At 42.2% G+C, this 19,381-nt stretch overlaps 1 protein-coding gene across 1 annotated transcript in view; it reads left to right on the top strand.

The window, feature by feature from the left end:
• Positions 1 to 19,381, top strand: part of CEP152 (centrosomal protein 152) — a 139,960-nt gene that overhangs the window by 110,562 nt on the left and 10,017 nt on the right. The window contains exons 23-25 of the mRNA XM_030189556.1: positions 453 to 632; positions 12,853 to 12,949; positions 13,043 to 13,146. Of these exons, the coding sequence (XP_030045416.1) occupies positions 453 to 632; positions 12,853 to 12,949; positions 13,043 to 13,146 (381 nt within the window). The remainder of the gene's footprint in view (positions 1 to 452; positions 633 to 12,852; positions 12,950 to 13,042; positions 13,147 to 19,381) is intronic.

The raw sequence follows: 19,381 nt of genomic DNA, 5'->3' as shown, positions 1-19,381 counted from the left end.
CCTTTGTAGTCAGACCATTGTAGAGTGCATTACTGTAATTATCTAGTCTTGATGTTATCATGGCATGCACAACTGGAATATGATTTTCCTTCTCGATGTAAGGAGAGAGGCAGCGTAGTTGTCGCAGATAGTAGAAGCACCTCTTGAAGGTTGCTTTGATTTGGGGAATCAGAGTAAGTGTTGAATCTAACTGTATTCCAAGGTTCTTGACTTGTGATTTGAGGGGGAGTTCGTACTTCTCAAAAGAGGTTTTGATGTCTGGTACGTGTCTACTTGTGTTAGTGACCCAGAGAAGCTCCATTTTACTTGGGTTCAGGCAAAGTTTGTTGTGCTTTTCTCATTCTTGAATTGATGTTAGACAGGTAATCAGTTTATTCAGGACTGTAGTTAAGTCAGGTTCAATGCGTATAAGTTGAATTAGGCTTCTGTTATTTTCCCTAACAATTGTGCAGATCAGAATTGTACAGATATTAACCTCCATCCTGAGGAGTACTCTTGCTGCAAGCATCATTTCCAGCAACTTGAGGAATCAAAGAATGAAGTTCAGGAACTGAAGAGAAGGCTAGAGAAAGCTTGCAAACATCTGCAAATGACAGTGAGAGAACACAAAGCCAGAGGAGAACAAATTAAAGGTTAGTGTTTTTCCATATTTTGGTCACCTTAAACCAGGAATTCCTAAATGTGGCCCTAAGAACAAGTTTTTGTGGCTCTCCAGTGAATTCCTCTCCTGTGGATTAGATCCATCTCATGGAGGCAATTTTTTTTGCCCATGTACGCTATCTTGCCTCCTTTACTTTCTCACCCTTCCTATCCCTTGTAGCTCAAGGATTTAAGCCAGTAGGCATGGTCTTGCCTTTCTATCCCTCTTTGCCAAATTTTTGCATTGCTCAAATTCCTCTACTGGGGAAGTGGCAGTTCTTGTAGAAATAAGATGAGAGAGCGAGCGGGATGGATAGCCATTAGTTCCAAAGCCTGGGACTGCTGAACCTGTGAAAAGTAAATCTGCTGAATGAAACTCCCTTCCGCTCCCCAATTGCACTGAGCCCCCTCTTGCACCTACCAAGGGCGAGTGGGTGGGGCAGGTATGCACTACTGTTGGTGATGCAAGGCTAGTGGGAGTATGCATTTGTCATCCTGCTGCAGGGCTGCAGGAGCTGGAGTGTGTAAGTGTGATTTAAGCTCACAGAGCTGCAGATGTGAGAGAGGAGGTAGAGGAGAGATGAGGAGATGCAAAGAGAGGGTATCTTACATAAGAACATAAATATAGCCATACTGGGTCAGACCAATGGTCCATCTAGCCCAGGATCCTGCTTCCAAAAGTGGCCAATTCAGGTCACAAGTACCTGGCAGAAACCCAATTAGTAGCAACATTCCATACTTCCAATCCTGGGGCAAGCAGTAGCTTTCCCCTTGTCCATCTCAATAACAAGACTATAGACTTTTCTTCCAGGAACTTGTCCAAACCTTTTGTAAACCCAGATATGTTAACCGCTGTTACCAAAACCTCTGGCAGTGAGTTCCAGAGCTTAACTGTTCTTTGAGTGAAAAAATATTTCCTCCTATTTGTTTTAAAAGTATCTCCGTGTAATTTCATTGAGTACGTCAAGCTCCATCTCTGGTTGTCTTCAAATCTAGACTAAAAGCCCACCTTTTTGATGCTGCTTTTAACTGCTAACCCCTATTCACTTGTTCAGTACCAATGTTTTGTCATTCCCACCTTAGTAATTCCCTTATCCCTTATTTGTCCTAATTAGATTGTAAGCTCTGTTGAGTGGCCTAGTGGTTAGGGTGGTGGACTTTGGTCCTGGGGAACTGAGGAACTGAGGAACTGAGTTCAATTCCCAGCACAGGCAGCTCCTTGTGACTCTGGGCAAGTCACTTAACCCTCCATTGCCCCATGTAAGCCACATTGAGCCTGCCATGAGTGGGAAAGCGCGGGGTACAAATGTAACCAAAACAAAAAAAAGTGTACAGCGCTGCGTATGTCTCCACTGCTATTTTTACTTTTTGAAAGAGTGAAAAATCGATTCACTTCTTAGTCAATCTATACCACTCAGTATTTTATAAACCTCAGTCATGTCCCCCTTCAGCCATCTCTTTTCCAAGCTGAAGAGCCCTAACCTCTTTAACCTTTCCTCATATAGGAGGAGTTCCATCCCCTTTATCATTTTGGTCACTCTTCTTTGAACCTTTTCTAATTTCGCTATATCTGTTTTGAGATAGGGCGACCAGAATTGAATGCAATACTCAAGGTGAGGTCGCAGCATGGAGTGATACAGAGGCATTCTAATATCCTTGGTCTTATTTTGCATCCCTTTCCTAATAATTACTAGCATGGTCCCTCTTTCCCTTCCCTTCCACTGCATAAGTTTTTCTCTGAGGGGAACTTTGCCCTTATCCTTCCTTCTCAATGATTTGAAATGTCCTATGTGGCCCTTCATGTGAAGAGTTTGGAGTTCCCTGCTTTAGAGTGAGTAGGAAGCCGTGATACACTCCAGGAAAATATGCACAACAAATGAATATTATGCACCATGATTGCTATATTTGTATACAATATATTAGAACAGTATTTCAACATTCCTAGAATCATCCGCAAGTACTTTGATTCATTACAACAATGCATTGAGGCTTATACCATTCAAAATGAAGAAGAATACTGCTGGAAGCAAATACTACTTCCAGCAAAATATAGAAAAAGAAACTTGAAGGCAACAAAGCTCTGTCCTAGCATCCTATTCTAATGCTGTAGTGACGGAGGATGCGTGGACATACCATGTTGAATAAAGAAATGTTACAGTGTATAAGTGGCCTGAGGCATTTGCTAGAGAAACAGAAGAGTAGGGGCGGGCCAAATAACACTCCAGCAGGCAGAAGATGGATGAAAACAAATTGTTTATTGGAAAAGCACCTCACATAAAATGGACCTGACACGGGACCGTGTTTTAGCAGTGTACCTGCCTGCTTCAGGGGTCACATGCACTGTATCTCACAAGACAGCAATAAACACGGGGTGCATAGATAACTGGGATCCTATGAGAAACCGAGACTTCAGAGAATATATCGTAAAACTGCAGGCAAAGAGTCCTGGCCTCGCATACCCTCCCTCTTCTCTATTGGAGTTGAATTCTATCAGCTTAAAAATATGACTGACTCTGGGTCCTGCATGACAGTGACTTGTGGGAAGATGTGCACACATGCGTGTTACAAAGTTCTAAAATGTTACTGTACTTTTTTGGGATCTTGCCAGGTACTTGTGACCTGGATTGGCCACTGTTGGAAACAGGATGCTGGGCTTGATGGACCTTCGGTCTGTCCCAGTATGGCAATACTTTAAGTACATAAGTATTGCCATACTTCCTGTGCAGGCTCTATCAGATGACATCACCCACATGTAAAACTGTTTTTCTGCTGTCCTCGTAGATCATCTACTACAGGTAAGTATCCTTTGCTTTTCTCTGTGGCGACTGTAGGGGACATGCTGTGTATACCCTAACAGTTACTGCACTTCATTTGCACTTACTGCACATAATTTTTTCTGTTAAAGACATGGTAAATGCAAAGAATTAACTGCACCCTTAGTCACATCCATGCATGTGCTTTAGTGAAGTATTCAGAGCAAGTTATAATAAAACTCTATGAAACATTATAGATGACCTACTACTACTACTTAACATTTCTAGAGCGCTACTAGGGTTACGCAGCGCTGTACAAATTAATAACTAAGGACGGTCCCTGCTCAGAAGAGCTTACAATCTAAAGGACAAAATGTCAAGTTGGGGTAGTCTAGATTTCCTGACCTCTGGATGTTAGAGAGTTAGTACTGTTAAAATTCTTTTCTTTCTGAGTCTGGATTGTATTTGTTTATTTTTTTCTGAAGCCTTTCCATTTTCCAGTACCAGTGGGGCATTATGATATGATTTCTCTGCAGGGAAAATTGCCACGCAGTTCTGTAGGGCCACCTGTGGGCTTAAGATGACTTCCTGTCACTGAGTTTTATAAACTGCCAAAGGAAAATGCAGTAATTGTGATATTTCAGAAACAAACACTTTATTAAACATGTAACTCTGAGCAATCCATAGAGCCTCCCTTGTGCTTTCTACTAAAAAGTAAAGAGGGATTCACACAGAGGAGAGGGGATACTGCAGTGCTTTTAAAGTTTTCACTTGGAGCTTAAGCTGTTGACGACATTGCACCATTTTGCAATTCTCACACGAAAGGAATGTGCCTGAAACAAGCTTTTATCATCCTAGGAATAGTCAGAGTCCTCCCCTACATCATCTCCAAAGTCTTTTACAGTTATACAAAAAAAGAAAAAGCCCTTTTAATATATTATAAATCAGCCTTCATGTCCTAGCTAGTTTGAGGGAACCATTTGCCAACATTTTAAGGTAAATAGATCAGTGAGCCAGCCGTACCAGGATGTGATCAACAATTGGAAATATCACAAGAGTTGACCTCAGTGTGTCTTTAAGTAGAGCCAATCCAGATAAATTGCAGCTGCATCATTGCAAGTATGACAAAACAGAGAGGAAAATATTTTATTGAATTAAAGATAAAATGCTTTTATAGGAGGACAAAGAAGGAAATGAACTCACAAGTATGGCGTCCCAGTGTCTTTGTTGCTCTTATAATTGCCTGACTACTGCAGCATGATTCTGATGGGTCTCCTGCAGAAGGATATCCAGTGTTTGCAGTTGGTTCAAAATACCGCAGCTTTGTTGATTTGAGGAAATTTGATCATGTTTCACCTGTGGTGTTGCACTTGCATTGGTTAACAGTGCATTACCAAATTTAGTATAAAGTTTTAATGTTGGTTTTGAAAGCTTTGATTGGGCGTACTCTAGAATATTTACAGGTTCAGGTTCAGAATGTTCTTTATATTCCCAAGGTGGGAGTTTGCTGAATGTTCCCGAGTTAGAGAAATTAGGTTGGCTTGTCACTAGGATAATACCTTTTTGCCTAAAGCACCACCATAGAACACACTTCAGTGTAGTCTTCCTGGGGAGAGGGATCTGTTGAATTTGAAGAGGGGATTTTAAAATGTATCTGTTTGTGTGCTCATATGATAGGGGTTTGATGAATCTAAAGGGGTCTCTTACTAAGGTGCGCTAGTATTTTTAGCTCACACTAAAAATCAGCTGGCGCTAAACACTGAGACATTCATTATATTCCTGTGGGTGTGTCAGCGTTTAGCACCAGCTGATTTTTAGCGTGAGCAAAAAACACTAGCACTCCTTAGTAAAAGATCCCCTAGGTTTGGTGTTAGGTTTTAGAATTGCTTTTATGTTATTTTCATTGTATTTGTATTATAGAATTTTATTTTTAAAAATATATTATACACTGCATGGAGTGTTAAGGGCTTTTCTGGATTAGAATATATGTGTCAGTAAATACAATAAATAAAAATAAATAATCCATAGTGTCGCGGTGGTGACTGTTTCCTTGTCTGTGCTCACCTTGCCCTCTGGTGGCCTGAACCGGTGGCTGCTATGAGCTGTCACACGTTCTAGACTTCAGCCCAGTCCGGTCCAGATCTTCCAGGCTGCCAGACTTGCTTTTCTTGTTTGTGCCTGAACAGCACCCGTAGCTGCCTTGTGATTCCTGCAGCTGAACTTCAGCTGCTGATGGGCTTTATTAGCCACCTGGAAACTTCTGTGTTTGCCTTCGCATCGTCTAAGGTCCCTGGTGTGTGGGTGTGCTCTGTGCACTTCTGCCTAGTCCAGTTCTAGTCTGAGTTTCTTGCCTGGTTCTAGTTTGTTTGTGTGTAATTAGCTTTGGTTTTATTTCTTAGTTCCTAGTCTTGTTTCTGGTCTGCATTTCCTTGTCTTGTGTCTGTGTTCCTTTTTAGTGGCTGCTTGGCAGCTTTCAGTCCTGACTCTCACCTGTCTGTGTTTCTGTCTTAGTGGCTGCCTGGCAGCTTTTAGTCCTGACTGTTGTGTGTTTCCTGTTGGTATCCAGTTCCTGCCCTGTCCTGTAAGTCCTGCCGGCCGCCTGCACCCAGAGGCTCAACTCCTGGGGAACGGCGGTCAAGCGCAGGTGAAGTCTAGCTGTTTCTGCTCTGCCTGTTCCAGCATGTTTGCCTCTGCTGCAACTCCAGTCCAGGGTTCCAGTCCTGTTCTGCCTTGCCTCTGGTTTGGAAGTGGTTTTGTCTGCCACTGCCGCTCCACGGCAGTGGTCCAAGGGCTCACAAACCCTGTGCTTCCGGGAGAAGCCTGACACATAGGTAATAAATATAAACCTTTTCAAAATACAGTGAAACCTCGGTTTTCGTCGATAATTCGTCTGAAAAGTATCGACGAAAACCGAGGCAACAAGCACATTTTCTTTTAAATGAATAAAAAAGACTAATGTATAGAATAAATGAACATTTAACAAAGCATTTACCAGCAGGGACATTTAGACAGGCACTCAACCAGCAGCAGCAGTAGTGTTGCAAAACAACGAAATTTGGTCAAAAACCAGCAGGGACTTTTAGACAAGCACTCAACCAGCAGCAGCAGTAGTGTGGCAAAACGACAAAATTTTGGTCATAAAACAGCAGCAGTGTGATCCCACAACCGGAAACAATGCCCCAGAAGAACGACACGTGAGAACGCAAGATTAGCTGCATGGGCACGCCGATGAAATCCGAGGCGATCGACGAAAACCAAGACAAAAATTTCGCAGAATAAGTCGACGATAACCGAAACAGACGAAATCCGAAGTCAACGAAAACCGAGGTTTCACTGTATAGTAGTCTTTATAATATTATTCATATAAAAGAAACTCTACTCTCACACAGTTTCCCTTTTTAGTTTATAAATAAGAAAAGAGTTTGGTTAAATGTGGATTTTAGGAGGGGAGACCAAGATGGTAGCAGCTATATGCCCTACTCTCTGACCATCTTACATTCTTCTATTTAATGTGGGTAAAAGGAAGGGCAGACAGTGGGTTTTGAGACCGGGTAGCCTTCCTAGGAGGGTTCCATGGATTCATTTGTTATGAAGTTGAGAACTCAGGAGTTGTGCCCAGCATTACTGACGCTGGGCCAGGAGGCACGGTGCTGATTTTCCGGTTGGAGCTCTCGTTAATCCCTGAGTGGCATTCTCTTCCTCCACAGTCTGCTTTGATAGAACCCCAGTCAGTGCTGGTATAGTGTTAAGTGGAGATGACATGTTGTTACCTGCAACCTCAGGGGGAGAATTTGCTATGGAAGCCCTTTCGACTTTTTGGAGAAGTTACCAGCATATGGGCCTGAAGGAGGACTAGAAACTGAGGACTGTCTAGCTATGGAGTTGTTAAGGGTAGCTCAGTTTTTGACCAACTGGGGAACCCAATCAATGGGATTCTCTTCTTGAGGCTTCAGGATGTTTGAAGACTTCCTCTGTCTCTAATGAATTTATACTAGCATGTCCAAAGACTTTTATTGTAGAAGCAATTTGGCAGGCATATCAGATTTGGAATAGGCTCTTGTACCTCAAACTGAAGTGCTTTCATCAAAAGTTCAGAAAAATAGTGAAGATCAATAAATTGGGTGAAAATGTTTGGCAGTTATTAAAACTCATTGAAGGAATTTGACCTCAAATTTAAATCTTCTCAGTACTTAAGTGCAGCATTTGCCAAGGATGTGGTTCATTTAAGAAATAAAATTGAAGCACTGGAGAATATGATGAGAAATAATAATGTTTGGGTAATTAACTTTCCTACAGCAGCTATAATAACTGCCTGGGGAATGTTTAAAAGGTATTCGGTAGAAGTACATAAACCCCTGGATTCTATAGGTTATCCAAATGTGAGCATAGTTCCCAGAAGTGCGCTTAAACTTATTAGTCAATTAGGCATGAACTGTCAGTTATTGCAGTTGATTAGCACTTGGCAATAATTAGGAGTTAGCGTATCTGCCCTACACCCTGATCTATAACGCAACCTAAATTTTATAGCCCACAACTCAAAAGGAGGTGTGGCCATAGAGAGGGGCATTGGAGTGTTTCTAGAAATTAGGCATGATGTTATAGGATACTTGGATTTATGCCCCAACTGCTATGAGTTGGGTGCGAGGATTTACACCAAGTTTCAGCAGGCATAAGTCCTCGCACCCAAAGTTGGGTGTGGGAATACACACTAAGCACTGTGTTATAAAGGATGCTTAGTGCTAAGTAACCTTTTTAGAATTGGTGCTTAATGTTGATCTTATCAGCGCTTAACTTTGGATGCTATTTATTGAACAGGCCCAAAGTGCCTCAGTGAGACTTTACTCCAGTTTCTAGAATTTGTTAACCACCTACCAAAAACAAGTGTGCTGGGATGCATCAAGATTTGGACTAGACTATGGATGCATTGGATGTAACAATGGTATTTATTTATTACTACTACTGTATTATTGCACCACACATATCAAGGAGAACCCTGTTGAAAGAAGTAAAGGCCAACAGCAATGGAACTGTGAGCGTAAAGTAGATGGTAAGGTATTAGAGACATCCGAAATAAGTCCAGCTTTTCCTGTTACATAAATGGCAACTTTAGCATTGACTCTGATAGAGACTGATTGATTATTTATTCTTCAAATCTTGTGATGTTCCATTTATGAATAATATGTTTAGGATTTTTTCTAATGTGACCAGGAACATTCAGAAGAGGATAGATTTCTGTCCAGGTGTGCTGTTTTTTTTAGAAGCATTGTTTTTTTCTAGAGCATTCATGTAAATGCATTGTTAAACACAGGTCAGTGAAAATATGTGGGGTTTCTTTGAACCTGCTTAGTTGGTGACTTTTATTAACAATAAAGAAGGCCTTAAGACACTCCAGCTAAAACTTTTTTTTACTGCTTCACATGTTGTATCCTCATGTTAGGTGGTTTGGTTGTTGGTTCTCTCGGAAGTAGTTAGTGGGCTTGATTTTCTATTTATTTATTTTTTAATTGTACACTTACTTTATATGATCTCCATGAATTCTGTATCAGCATATTTCTGTAGAAGTTTGTATTGCTTGCTAATTGTAATTTAAAATAAAGACAAAACAGAAAAAAAAAGTGGATTCTATTACAAGAAAGATCAGAGAAAGATGGTACCTTTTTACTCTTGGACACCTCATTGTTTTATGCAGGAATTAATTGATTTTTAATTTTACAGCTTTCTCAAAGTTACATTTTGCTGCCTTTGTTACATCTGTTTACAGTCTTCCAGTGGGAATCTGATACATGGAATAAGACTGGCCAGTGCAGCAGATAACTATTGGCCTGCAGACTATAATCTAAGGACAGGCTATTTAAAGGCAATTACGACACCTAAGTGGGGATATTCAGCGGTACTCTACTGGAGAGAGCTGCGGCATATCCCCACAGACTGCCCAAATAAAAAGTGGGCAGGTCAGGGGTGGTGTTGAGAACGGCACTGGAGGAGGAGTCTGAGGTTATGCGAGTGCCAGCACAAGTTCCGGCACCCAAGCCACCGAAAATTATCCTCTAATATTCAGTACCGGTGCCCGACACTGAATATCAGGAGGATAATTTAGCCAGTGACAATACTTCTGCCGGCTGTATATCGGAGGGTGAAGCTATATATATATAACCCCCCCCCCCCCCCAATTCTATATATGGCTCAAAATTGTGTGCACAAATTTGGGCACACGCTCAATTTGCCATGCAATTTAATTAACCACCAATCCAATTAGTGCTAATAATTATTGGTGCTAATTGGCAACAATTGAATATACACACACATATTTCCGGTCGGCATTCTGTAAAGATGCGCATGTAAACTTTTCTGTGCAGATCCAAAAAGGGGGCATAGCCATAGGAGGGGCATAGGCAGGGGTGTGCTGGTTATTTTTAACAATGGGCTCTCTCTCCGGACATAGCCGGCCCTGAAATTTGGGGGGAGGGGGGAATACATGCCTTTCTCTCCCCTCCCTTGTGCAGCCACGCTAGGCATACCTTTGCCGAGCCCCACCAACCAATAAATGGACTGCCACCATTCTCTGCTGCTTGTTTCTGGCTCTGAGCAGCATGATGCAACCTTCTTGCACTTGCATGAAAAGTCCCAGCCTGATGCTCAGAGTCAGAAACAAGGAGCAGGGAGCAGCAGCAGTCTATTTACTTGGCTGGTGGGGCCAGCATCACTGCCAGCAAAGTAAAAGAGAATTCAGGAGGGGGCCCAAACCTACATTTTGGGAGTCAGTTGTTAGAATAGCCATGGAGAGGCCTACTTTAACAACCGGCTCCCAAAATTCTTAAAAACTTAACAAACATCTCTCGCGAGCCCGTGAGAGCCCGCTCCAGCACACCACTGGGCATAGGCATGTAAGGGATGGTTCTAGAATTTGCGTGCATTGTTATAGTATACGGAGGATCAGTGCCTAATTTAGGCGCAAGGATTTACCCCAGGTTTCGGTTGGTGTAAATCCTTCGGTGCAGATCCTGGCGCCAAGTGCTATTCTGTAAACAGCGTTCAAATTTGGGCACCTTCTATAGAATAGCACTAAGGGCTCTGTTTACTAAGCCACGTTATAGGCACATGAGCATCTTTAACATGCATTAACCATGTACGCGCGTAAACTGTGTATATGCCTACAATATCTCTATAGGCGCATACACTTTTAGCGCACACGCTAATTGTACGCAGTTTAAAAACGCTAACGTGCCTTAGTAAACAGGGCCGTAAATATGTGTATTTTCTAAAATGCTGTGACGACATTTAAAAGAATCCTTACTACCACTGAGTATTGGTCCATAACTTTCTATTGCTAGCTCTCAGTATCATGATAAAATAACAAAAACTCTGGTCCATCAGAATAGCATGCAGGTCCCTGGAGTAGTCTAGTAACATAGTAAATGACGACAGAAAAAGACCTGCATGGTCCATCCAGTCTGCCCTACAAGATAAACTCATATGTGCTACTTTTTGTGTATACCTTACCTTGATTTGTACCTGTCCTTTTCAGGGCACAGACCGTGTAAGTCTGCCCAGCACTATCCTCGCCTCCCAACCACCAGCCCCGCCTCCCACCACCGGCTCTGGCACAGACCGTATAAGTCTGCCCAGCACTATCCCCGCCTCCCGCCACCAGCTCTGCCACCCAATCTCGGCTAAGCTCCTTAGGATCCATTCCTTCTGAACAGGATTCCTTTATGCTTATCCCACGTGAGTTTGAATTCTGTTACCGTTTTCATTTCCACCACCTCCCGCGGGAGGGCATTCCAAGCATCCACTACTCTCTCCGTGAAAAAATTCTTCCTGACATTTTTCTTGAGTCTGCCCCCCTTCAATCTCATTTCATATCCTCTCGTTCTACCGCCTTCGCACCTCCGGAAAAGGTTCGTTTGCGGATTAATACTGCAGTGCACTGCAGATAGGTGGACCCAGCCTCCTACCTCTCCCTACCTGTTACAATTGTGAAGAAAACTGCGAGCCCTCCAAAACTCACCAGAAACCCACTGTACCTACATATAGGTGCCCCCTTCACCCATAAGGGCTATGATAGTGGTGTACAGTTGGGGGAAGTGGGTTTTGGGGGAGCTCAGCAAACAAAGTAAGGGAGCAATGATCAGATGTATACCTGGGAGCATTTTATGAAGTCCACTGCAGTGCCCCCTAGGGTGCCCTATTGCTGTCCTGGGATGTCAGGGGGACCAGTCTATTAGTCTATTGAAAATGCTGGCTCCTCCTACATCCCAATGGCTTGATTTTGTACGTTTTGCACTTGGCCTTTTTTTTTTTTTTTAATGGACCCATAAACAAAACGTCCAAAATACAAAACGTCCATAGTATTTTCGAACAAAAAGATAGACATTTTCTTTTTTCGAAAATGACCTTCTTTCCTGTTAAGAATTTGGACGTTTTGTGTAAAACGTCCAAATTCAGATTTAGATGTCATATCGAAAATGCCCCTCATAGCCCCACATAATTGTTTATATAACAGGGGCAATCTATGAGTAAGATAAATCATAGTGGAAGGAAATATTAGCTCTTACCTGATGATTTTCTTTCTATTAATCTTTCCCGCTGTTCCAGAGGCCCACCCGAGGTTTCTGAGATGTTTAGTTTGTGTAAAGTAATGGGTTAAATAACGACCGTCACCTTGCATGGTGCTTCCTGTATATCTTGTTCTCTACAAGTTGTTCAGAGATGAGAGAGGTCTACACGTATTTGCGCGTCTGGTTAGTGAGTTGTTTTAAGATTGTTGCGTTTATTCTGAGTTTCTCCTTACTGCTTATCTATGTAATTACTTAGGAGCTGGATTGGATGCCAAGAGAGAAATGTCTCAGCTCAGTTTTCAGTTCTCTGTCTCCACCTGCTGGTTGATGGACACAGCTGTCCCACAGGTTCTGGAATAATAGTAAGGACTAATAGATAGAAAATTATTAGGAAAGACCTAGTTTTCTCCTTAAGTAGCTTGTCATTCCAGTGATGTTTTTAGCATGGTGTTTTATCTATAGGCACACATATTTAAGACGTCCCTCTGTTTTCACTTGAAATATATGTGAACTGTAATTTCATCAGTGCACTTATATAGGTTGTTTTCAGGGTATTTTCTGTTTTTTTGTTTATAGTGATTTTGTCCTGCTCTTTTTGGATTCTTTTTTATTTTAGTGACTTATTTATAAAACATGACATTCTTTGGGAACTCCCAAATTTCTTATTTCCATGATAAAATCACACCCAAGCTAAGGGAGAGACTTAATGACCTAATGGGGGAAACGATCTTCACATAGCAATGCACAGCACCGCCACTTGAGCAGGGCATTTTAAACATTTAAATGTATAACATCCTCCATTGGGAAAACTATGCATTGGTTAGAGATAGGATTTGCTTTTCAGACAAGTTCATTAATTTCAAAGATTTTGAATGTGTTTTTATTTTCTTTTATTTTTAAAGAAACTGAGGCAGTTGTCAATTCTTTGAAGAGGCAGAACCATGAGATGAAGATAAAACTGGAAGAAGTGAAAATGACATGTAATAAAACAGCACCCAGGTATTTCTCGGCAGGATTTTTGTTCTGTGTAGTTGTATAAAATTCAGCGTTTTGCCTTCATTTTATAACTTGTGGAATTTTGTTACTCTCTAGCATGCAGTCAGATGAAGCCTGTGAAAACACTTGCTCATTTTGTAAAGGAAAGGGTTTAGAAGAAATGCGTTCTCAGTATATTAGAGCTGTTGACAAAATTAGAGGTGAGTGCTTCCTTATGTTTCAGAGATTTTATCATTAATACTTATACCTTGTCTTTCTATGGCTTAAGTTGCACAGAAACAATATTACTGTCCAACCAAGTCAGGCAAACTTATGTGTTTACAGGATATGTATGTATAAGTTTAATTGCCTGTACCCTGAACCATTTTGTAAGAGGTTAGCTTAGGGTAGGTTAATTTTATTTAATATACTGTTATTTTAAACTTATTATTATCTATATTTATATCTTTTATCACTGTTACTTACTACTAGTGATCAAATTATACTCAATAAAGTGGCATCAACTTAGCTTATTTCGCTTGTCTAGATCTGCCGCCTACATGGACCATGTTTCGCTAGGCATTATTTCTAAGCGTCATCAGGGTGCATCTCCGACGCTGTGTGAAATGGATAGGAAAATGTGAGTGAGGTGTGCACCCTGGTGAAGATTTAATGTCTAGTGAAACAGGTCCATGTATGCGACGGATCTGGACAAGAGAAATAAGCTAAGTTGATGCTACTTATATTGAGTATAATTTGATCACTAGTAGTTAGTAGTAAGTAACAGTGATAAAAGATATAAATATAGGTAATAATAGTTTGAAATAAATGATTTTGGACCAATGAGGAGGCAGACGAGTCATGAGCTGATTGCTCAAGTGAAAAGAGTCACAGCTGAGGTCGTTGATATGTAGCAATTGAGTGCTGATCATTTGAGTGATATTGTATCAGTGGGGCTCTCACTCTTAAGAAGCAATCTGACTAGTTAAAGGGATTTAGACAAATATCATTACAGTAATCATGGCTTTATAGATAAAGATAAACTGTATTGCAACCAACATATAAAACATCTAATCCACTGTATTGCACATACATGTAATAATCCCACTCTTCTAAAAAAAAAAATAAAGTTCACACTTTAGCTAAGAGAACTTTTGATATTTTAATTTAATACAAGTGCACTTACTGGCTTAACCTAAATCTGTATCTGCCAGTTATAAAAGAGGTGCATCAACATTTTTCTTGTATGCATTTATTTTTACTTCCAATTTAACAATCTGCACAAAATTATTTACTAATATTTCAGCTATGCTTTGTGGGAACATCCATTTTAAATTAATTCATTTAAGACTTGTTCCATGATGTAGATTCCATGTGATATATTTTTTTTATTTTTGTTATATTTGTACCCCGCGCTTTCCCACTTGTGGCAGGCTCAATGCGGCTTATACAGGTCCATGTCCTGAATACTGCTTCTCCAGTGGAGGAAGTGGTGAAATCACTGGTTTCCAGTACCTGTTGGTGGATGCCTAAAAGTATCACACACTCTTAAGGAAAATGTAGAAGCATTCCCAGCATCCAAACCAAATGCACGTTATGCATATTTGATTTTATAGCTATTCACAGTACTAAGACCCCGTTGACTTCTGTTTTGGATAATTGGCAAATGCAACTTTCTGTGGTACAACCAAAGAGGCAGAGGGGCAGTTCTATTGAATATATCTGCTGCTTTCAGTAGTCTAATACTATAAAGACTTGCGAGCTGATGCAATTGGATCAACAGTTTTAGAATGGTTTCATTCATACCTATCATAGAGACAGCAACAAATAAGTACAGATTTTGGGGCGCAGGCATGATTTGATTTGCATAGGAAGAGATCCCTCAGGGATCTGCTCTCTCAGCAGCTTTAATTTGTACCTCTGTCCTGTTTATGACGTACTGAGTTCACTGGGAACCTTTCATAGGTATGCAGATGACATTATGATGTACCTGTCTTGTACTTGGAATGTGAATTCTGCTTTTCCTATTATTGCTGAGAGTATTCTACAGTCTTAAAACTCACTAATTCCTCATAACAAAATAGTGAATATATGTGAAAATGTACTCATCATAAATGACGCTGAAAAACATGTAAACCGGGAGGAAAAAGCCTCAACAAGCTCCAGCATTAAATGTCCATACTATAACAATGGAGCTTAACTTGTCATCATCGGCTAAAAAAACTTCCTGTAGTGCAAATCAGTTCAACTCAATTCATGTCTTACACTAAATTTGTATAAGATAGTGATATTGATGATTGATTGTAATGCATATGTGGAGACCTTTAGGATTCTACTAGCTGTGGAGTTTAGAAACCTTTAGTGGTTCTACTAATTATTCTCTGAGGACAAGGAGGCCACATTCTCACGTGGGTTGATGTCATCCATATTGCCTGGTGCAGAGCATTCAAAAGCTAATATTGCCTTAAGTGCATACACAAGTGTCTTCCCACCTGCTGCAAGAGCATCCACTGTGAGGAGAGGACATGCTATTCGCAGCTGGTGCGTGAGTACTTTTTCAAGTTGTTTGTGCCTTCCCTAGGACTTTATTTTTCTTTTTGCCGTCCCTTATTGTTCTGTATTTTTTCCACCACTTTTAAGTTTTCTTATTTTTTTCACACTCTTTAGGCCCTCTTAGGCCTGAGCTGTGTTTGGAACTCGCTCTTTGTATTTTTTTCGAGTGCTTTGACCCGTTTTTCAGGTGCCATCAAGCTGTTTGATTTGGCCATGGCAGTTTTCCCTTCCATATTATTGAAGGTTCCCAGTGGCTTTAAACACTGTACCCGGAGCAATAGAACCATTTCTGGCAGAGACACTCATTCTTGATGTCTTCAGTGTCTGAGGCCTGAGCATACCCCTTCCAGCTGTGTTCTATTTCTTTGTATGAAGAAAAGAACTCAGCTGGCCAGAGAGGCTCAGTGAGATAAACGTTTTGAAGCCCAGTACAAATCTTCAACGTTGGTATTGACGTCGAGAGTTGCATTGGATGCATCAATCCTCATGACTGCTAGGCCTGTCTTGGACAGTGGAAGTGGGCATGCATTTCCTCAATGCCGACTGCTGTGCAGGGCCCCCGGGACTGGTCAGCATCGGATCCGACTGTCACGAAACACCTAGCCACCTACCTGTTGTTACCCCACAGCCACTTATAGGGTCTATCCCCAGCACATCTCAGATCTGCCTGCACCTGCTGCTTTTGCTCTACACTAGCACCCTCTTCCCACTGACTGGGTCACAACCGCCTCTGGTCGAGTCTCACGCATTCCAGTTATCCCCAGTGATTTCTGGGGTTACTGGGTCCATATTTCCAGTGGTCCCACAGTTCCCAGAAAGCACTCACAGACCCAACACACAAAACACCAGGATTCTTTATCAGTCCAGACAGGCAGAACGAAAAAACAAATATGTTTATTCTCACACTGGAAAAATGAACAAAAAATGTGCAATTAGCAAACAGTAACAGGTAACTGAAAAATATGGATCAATTATAACACTGACTAAACATCTATATACTGTCTAAACAGTACCTGGGAAGGTCAGGATATAGAACTGTTCACAGAGTCTGAGCAAAGAGATCTGTCTCTCTTTCCTTCTGGGCTAAAACTGAGCAACAGCCAGCATCTGCTGGGTTATTTCAAACTCGAGGCCAATTAGAGCCCAGAACAGTCAAGTTTTAAATAAAAACTGATTACATCACTACAGGCACTTCCTATTATCTATGTGCCAACTTAAAGAAAGAGAAATCAGTCCTCTATAACAGCTTTAAGCATAAACATGCACCATCTGCTGGCCAAATAGGAGAAATACACTTAGAACATAATCAATTCAGGAAAATATATCCAATACATTTTACAGGCTTAAAACACATTGTTTCTTAGGGAATATGAGGATTCATTGTCGTCCTCTTTGGCACCGAGGATTGTCAATGACCGGCATCGATCCCCCTAGACTACATGGTGCCGGGAGCTCCAGGGCACCGAGGGAACCCCCGGTCCCCGAGAAGAGTTGGCACCGGGAGGATTGCTTCCCCTCCATACAAGAGGTGCCAATGTGCAACTCTCCACGCAGTTTTGACCCCAGCAGTTTAGCACCCTGTCTCTGACCTGATACCGTAGCCCTTCCCGATGGTATCTGTCAATGAGCACATGTGGGTCATGCTCCGTGAGCACTTGGTGAGGCTTTTACAACAGAGTGCATTGGTGTTTGAGGTGCTTGCGCCTGCCATGCCTCTTACTGCCTCGTCTCCGATGCCACTGCCATCTGTGTGGTTACCCCCTCGACGTCAGAGTTCCTCTGCAAGTATCTGCTTGTGCTGAGAGCTGAAGAGAGACTCTCTCGGTGGGCAATTTGGTAGTCTCTGACGCCAATGCATGGCATAACTGAGATGGACTATTTGAAGAACCCATCAGTCTGTTACAAGGGGCCACTTTTTCTGGGAAAAATTCAGCCTCCCCCCCCCCCCCCCCCCCAACCAGTAAGTCGTCTGGGATGGTCACTTTTACTGCGGCTCTGCTCTGCTAGACCTAGTCAAAAGCTCATCCCTGGCTTTGACTGTGGAGCTGGCAGGGCCTTGGGTGCTGTGAATAAACAGGAAAAACACCTCCACAGGAATCCAAAATAGGCAGAAGATTAGAGAATGCAACATGAGCTGCAGCGTAGGGAGTGTCCAACAGTGGATCCAGTCCAGGAATGATTTCAGAAAACACCATTGTTTGCAGCAAACAGAAACCTGACACGGGGCTGGGTTTCGACGGAGCAAACTGCCTGCCTCAGGGGTCAAAGGTTACACTGATTGGTATGAATAATAAATGGTTGAAGTGTTTTAATATCCTAGTTCATTGATGTGTGTTTGAATCTCACAGATCCAAAACACGGTAACAGTAGTAAGAATGCTTTGGCACCAAAACACGTCACAGCTTCAAACATTCTCCACTCTTTTGCCCATTCCAGGCTGCACTCTCACACAGTTGTATATAGTTTCAGGTTAATTAATATTTTGACCTTGCCTTTGCGAGGTCCAATTGACCAATGGTTGTTGTTTTCAGTGAGCCTGGTAGCTAGGGATTCCCACATTTGAGAATGTTGGCCTGCTTGTCTTTGGAGAAAGCAAAGATACCTGTAGCAGGTATTCTCCGAGGACAGCAGGCCATTCATTCTCACATACCCTTCTACCTCTCCTTGGAGTTGATTCCATGCTATAGTATTATACTGCTAGTCCCATGCTCTCACGGCAGGCGGGAAGGCACTCGCGCATGCGTGGTGGGGATGCTGCGCAAGCTCTTAAAGCAATATTAGCTTTTTAATGCTCCACACTGGGCGACATGGATGACATCACCCAATGTGAGAATGAATGGCCTGCTGTCCTTTGCAGAATACCTGCTACAGGTAAGTAATTTTCGCTTCATGGGTCCCAGTATTTGCAAGAATTGGGAAGAGCCGTCTTAATCCATCGCAGATGCTGGAGTATCTGGGCATTCTATTCGACACAGCATGGGAGAGGATCTTCCTCATAAAGCGTAAGAGGTCGAAGCTGTTTCAACAGATTTGTCTTTTCCTAAGTCAAAGCAGGCCCAGAGTCTGGGACTACATCCAGGTTCTTGGGTCAGTGTCGGTGGCGATGAAAGTGGTTCCATGGGCAAGGCCTCATATGTTGCTGGTGTCACAGAAGTACAACCTTCATCTTCCTTGGACATTTTTTGCTAGATGGAGTATGCAGTGGTGGTTGTCCATCGGACCTCCCTTTCAAATAACACAATGGGACGTGGTGACAACGGACGCCAGTAAGTTGGGTTGGGGAGCTCATTACAAGTTCCATTTGGCACAGGGCACCTGGACAGAACAGGCTTCTCAGTATTCAGTAAATCACTTGGAGCTCAGGGCAGTGTGGAACACCTTAGGTGACTTAGTTTCCTTTCTGAAGGGGGCCCTGGTCCGAGTTTTCTCTTACAGTGCGATGGCAGTGGCTTATATCAACAAGCAAGGCAGGACCCTCAGTTGTCTGGTGGCATTGAAGGCAAATTCTCTCATGAGTTGGGTGGAGAAAAATCTTCTCTGCTTGGCAGATCACATCACGAGTTCTTTGAATGTGGAGACGGTCTTTATCAGTAGGCACTTCTTGGACCCAGGAGAATGGGTTTCAGCTGATAGTGGACCAAGTGAACCGATGGGGTTCTCTGCTTCTGTACTTGATGGCGATGAAAAGGAATACCAAACTGCCCAAGTTCTTCAGCCATTGGAAAGAACCGGCTCAGTAGGGATCAATGCCCTACTGCAGCCCTGGCCAGAGACACATCTACTGAATGTCTTTCTTCCTTGGCTCATGGTAGACCATGTGTCAAAATGGATCGCATTGTACTGGGGTTAAATAATTGTAGTAGCACCAGACTGGCCACAGAAGCCATGGTACGCAGACCTGAT

This window comes from Microcaecilia unicolor, chromosome 1 (genome assembly GCF_901765095.1).
Source record: "Microcaecilia unicolor chromosome 1, aMicUni1.1, whole genome shotgun sequence".
NCBI lineage: Eukaryota > Metazoa > Chordata > Amphibia > Gymnophiona > Siphonopidae > Microcaecilia > Microcaecilia unicolor.
The sequence above is the reverse complement of the archived record's forward strand: the minus strand, read 5'-3'. Positions and strand labels throughout refer to the sequence as shown.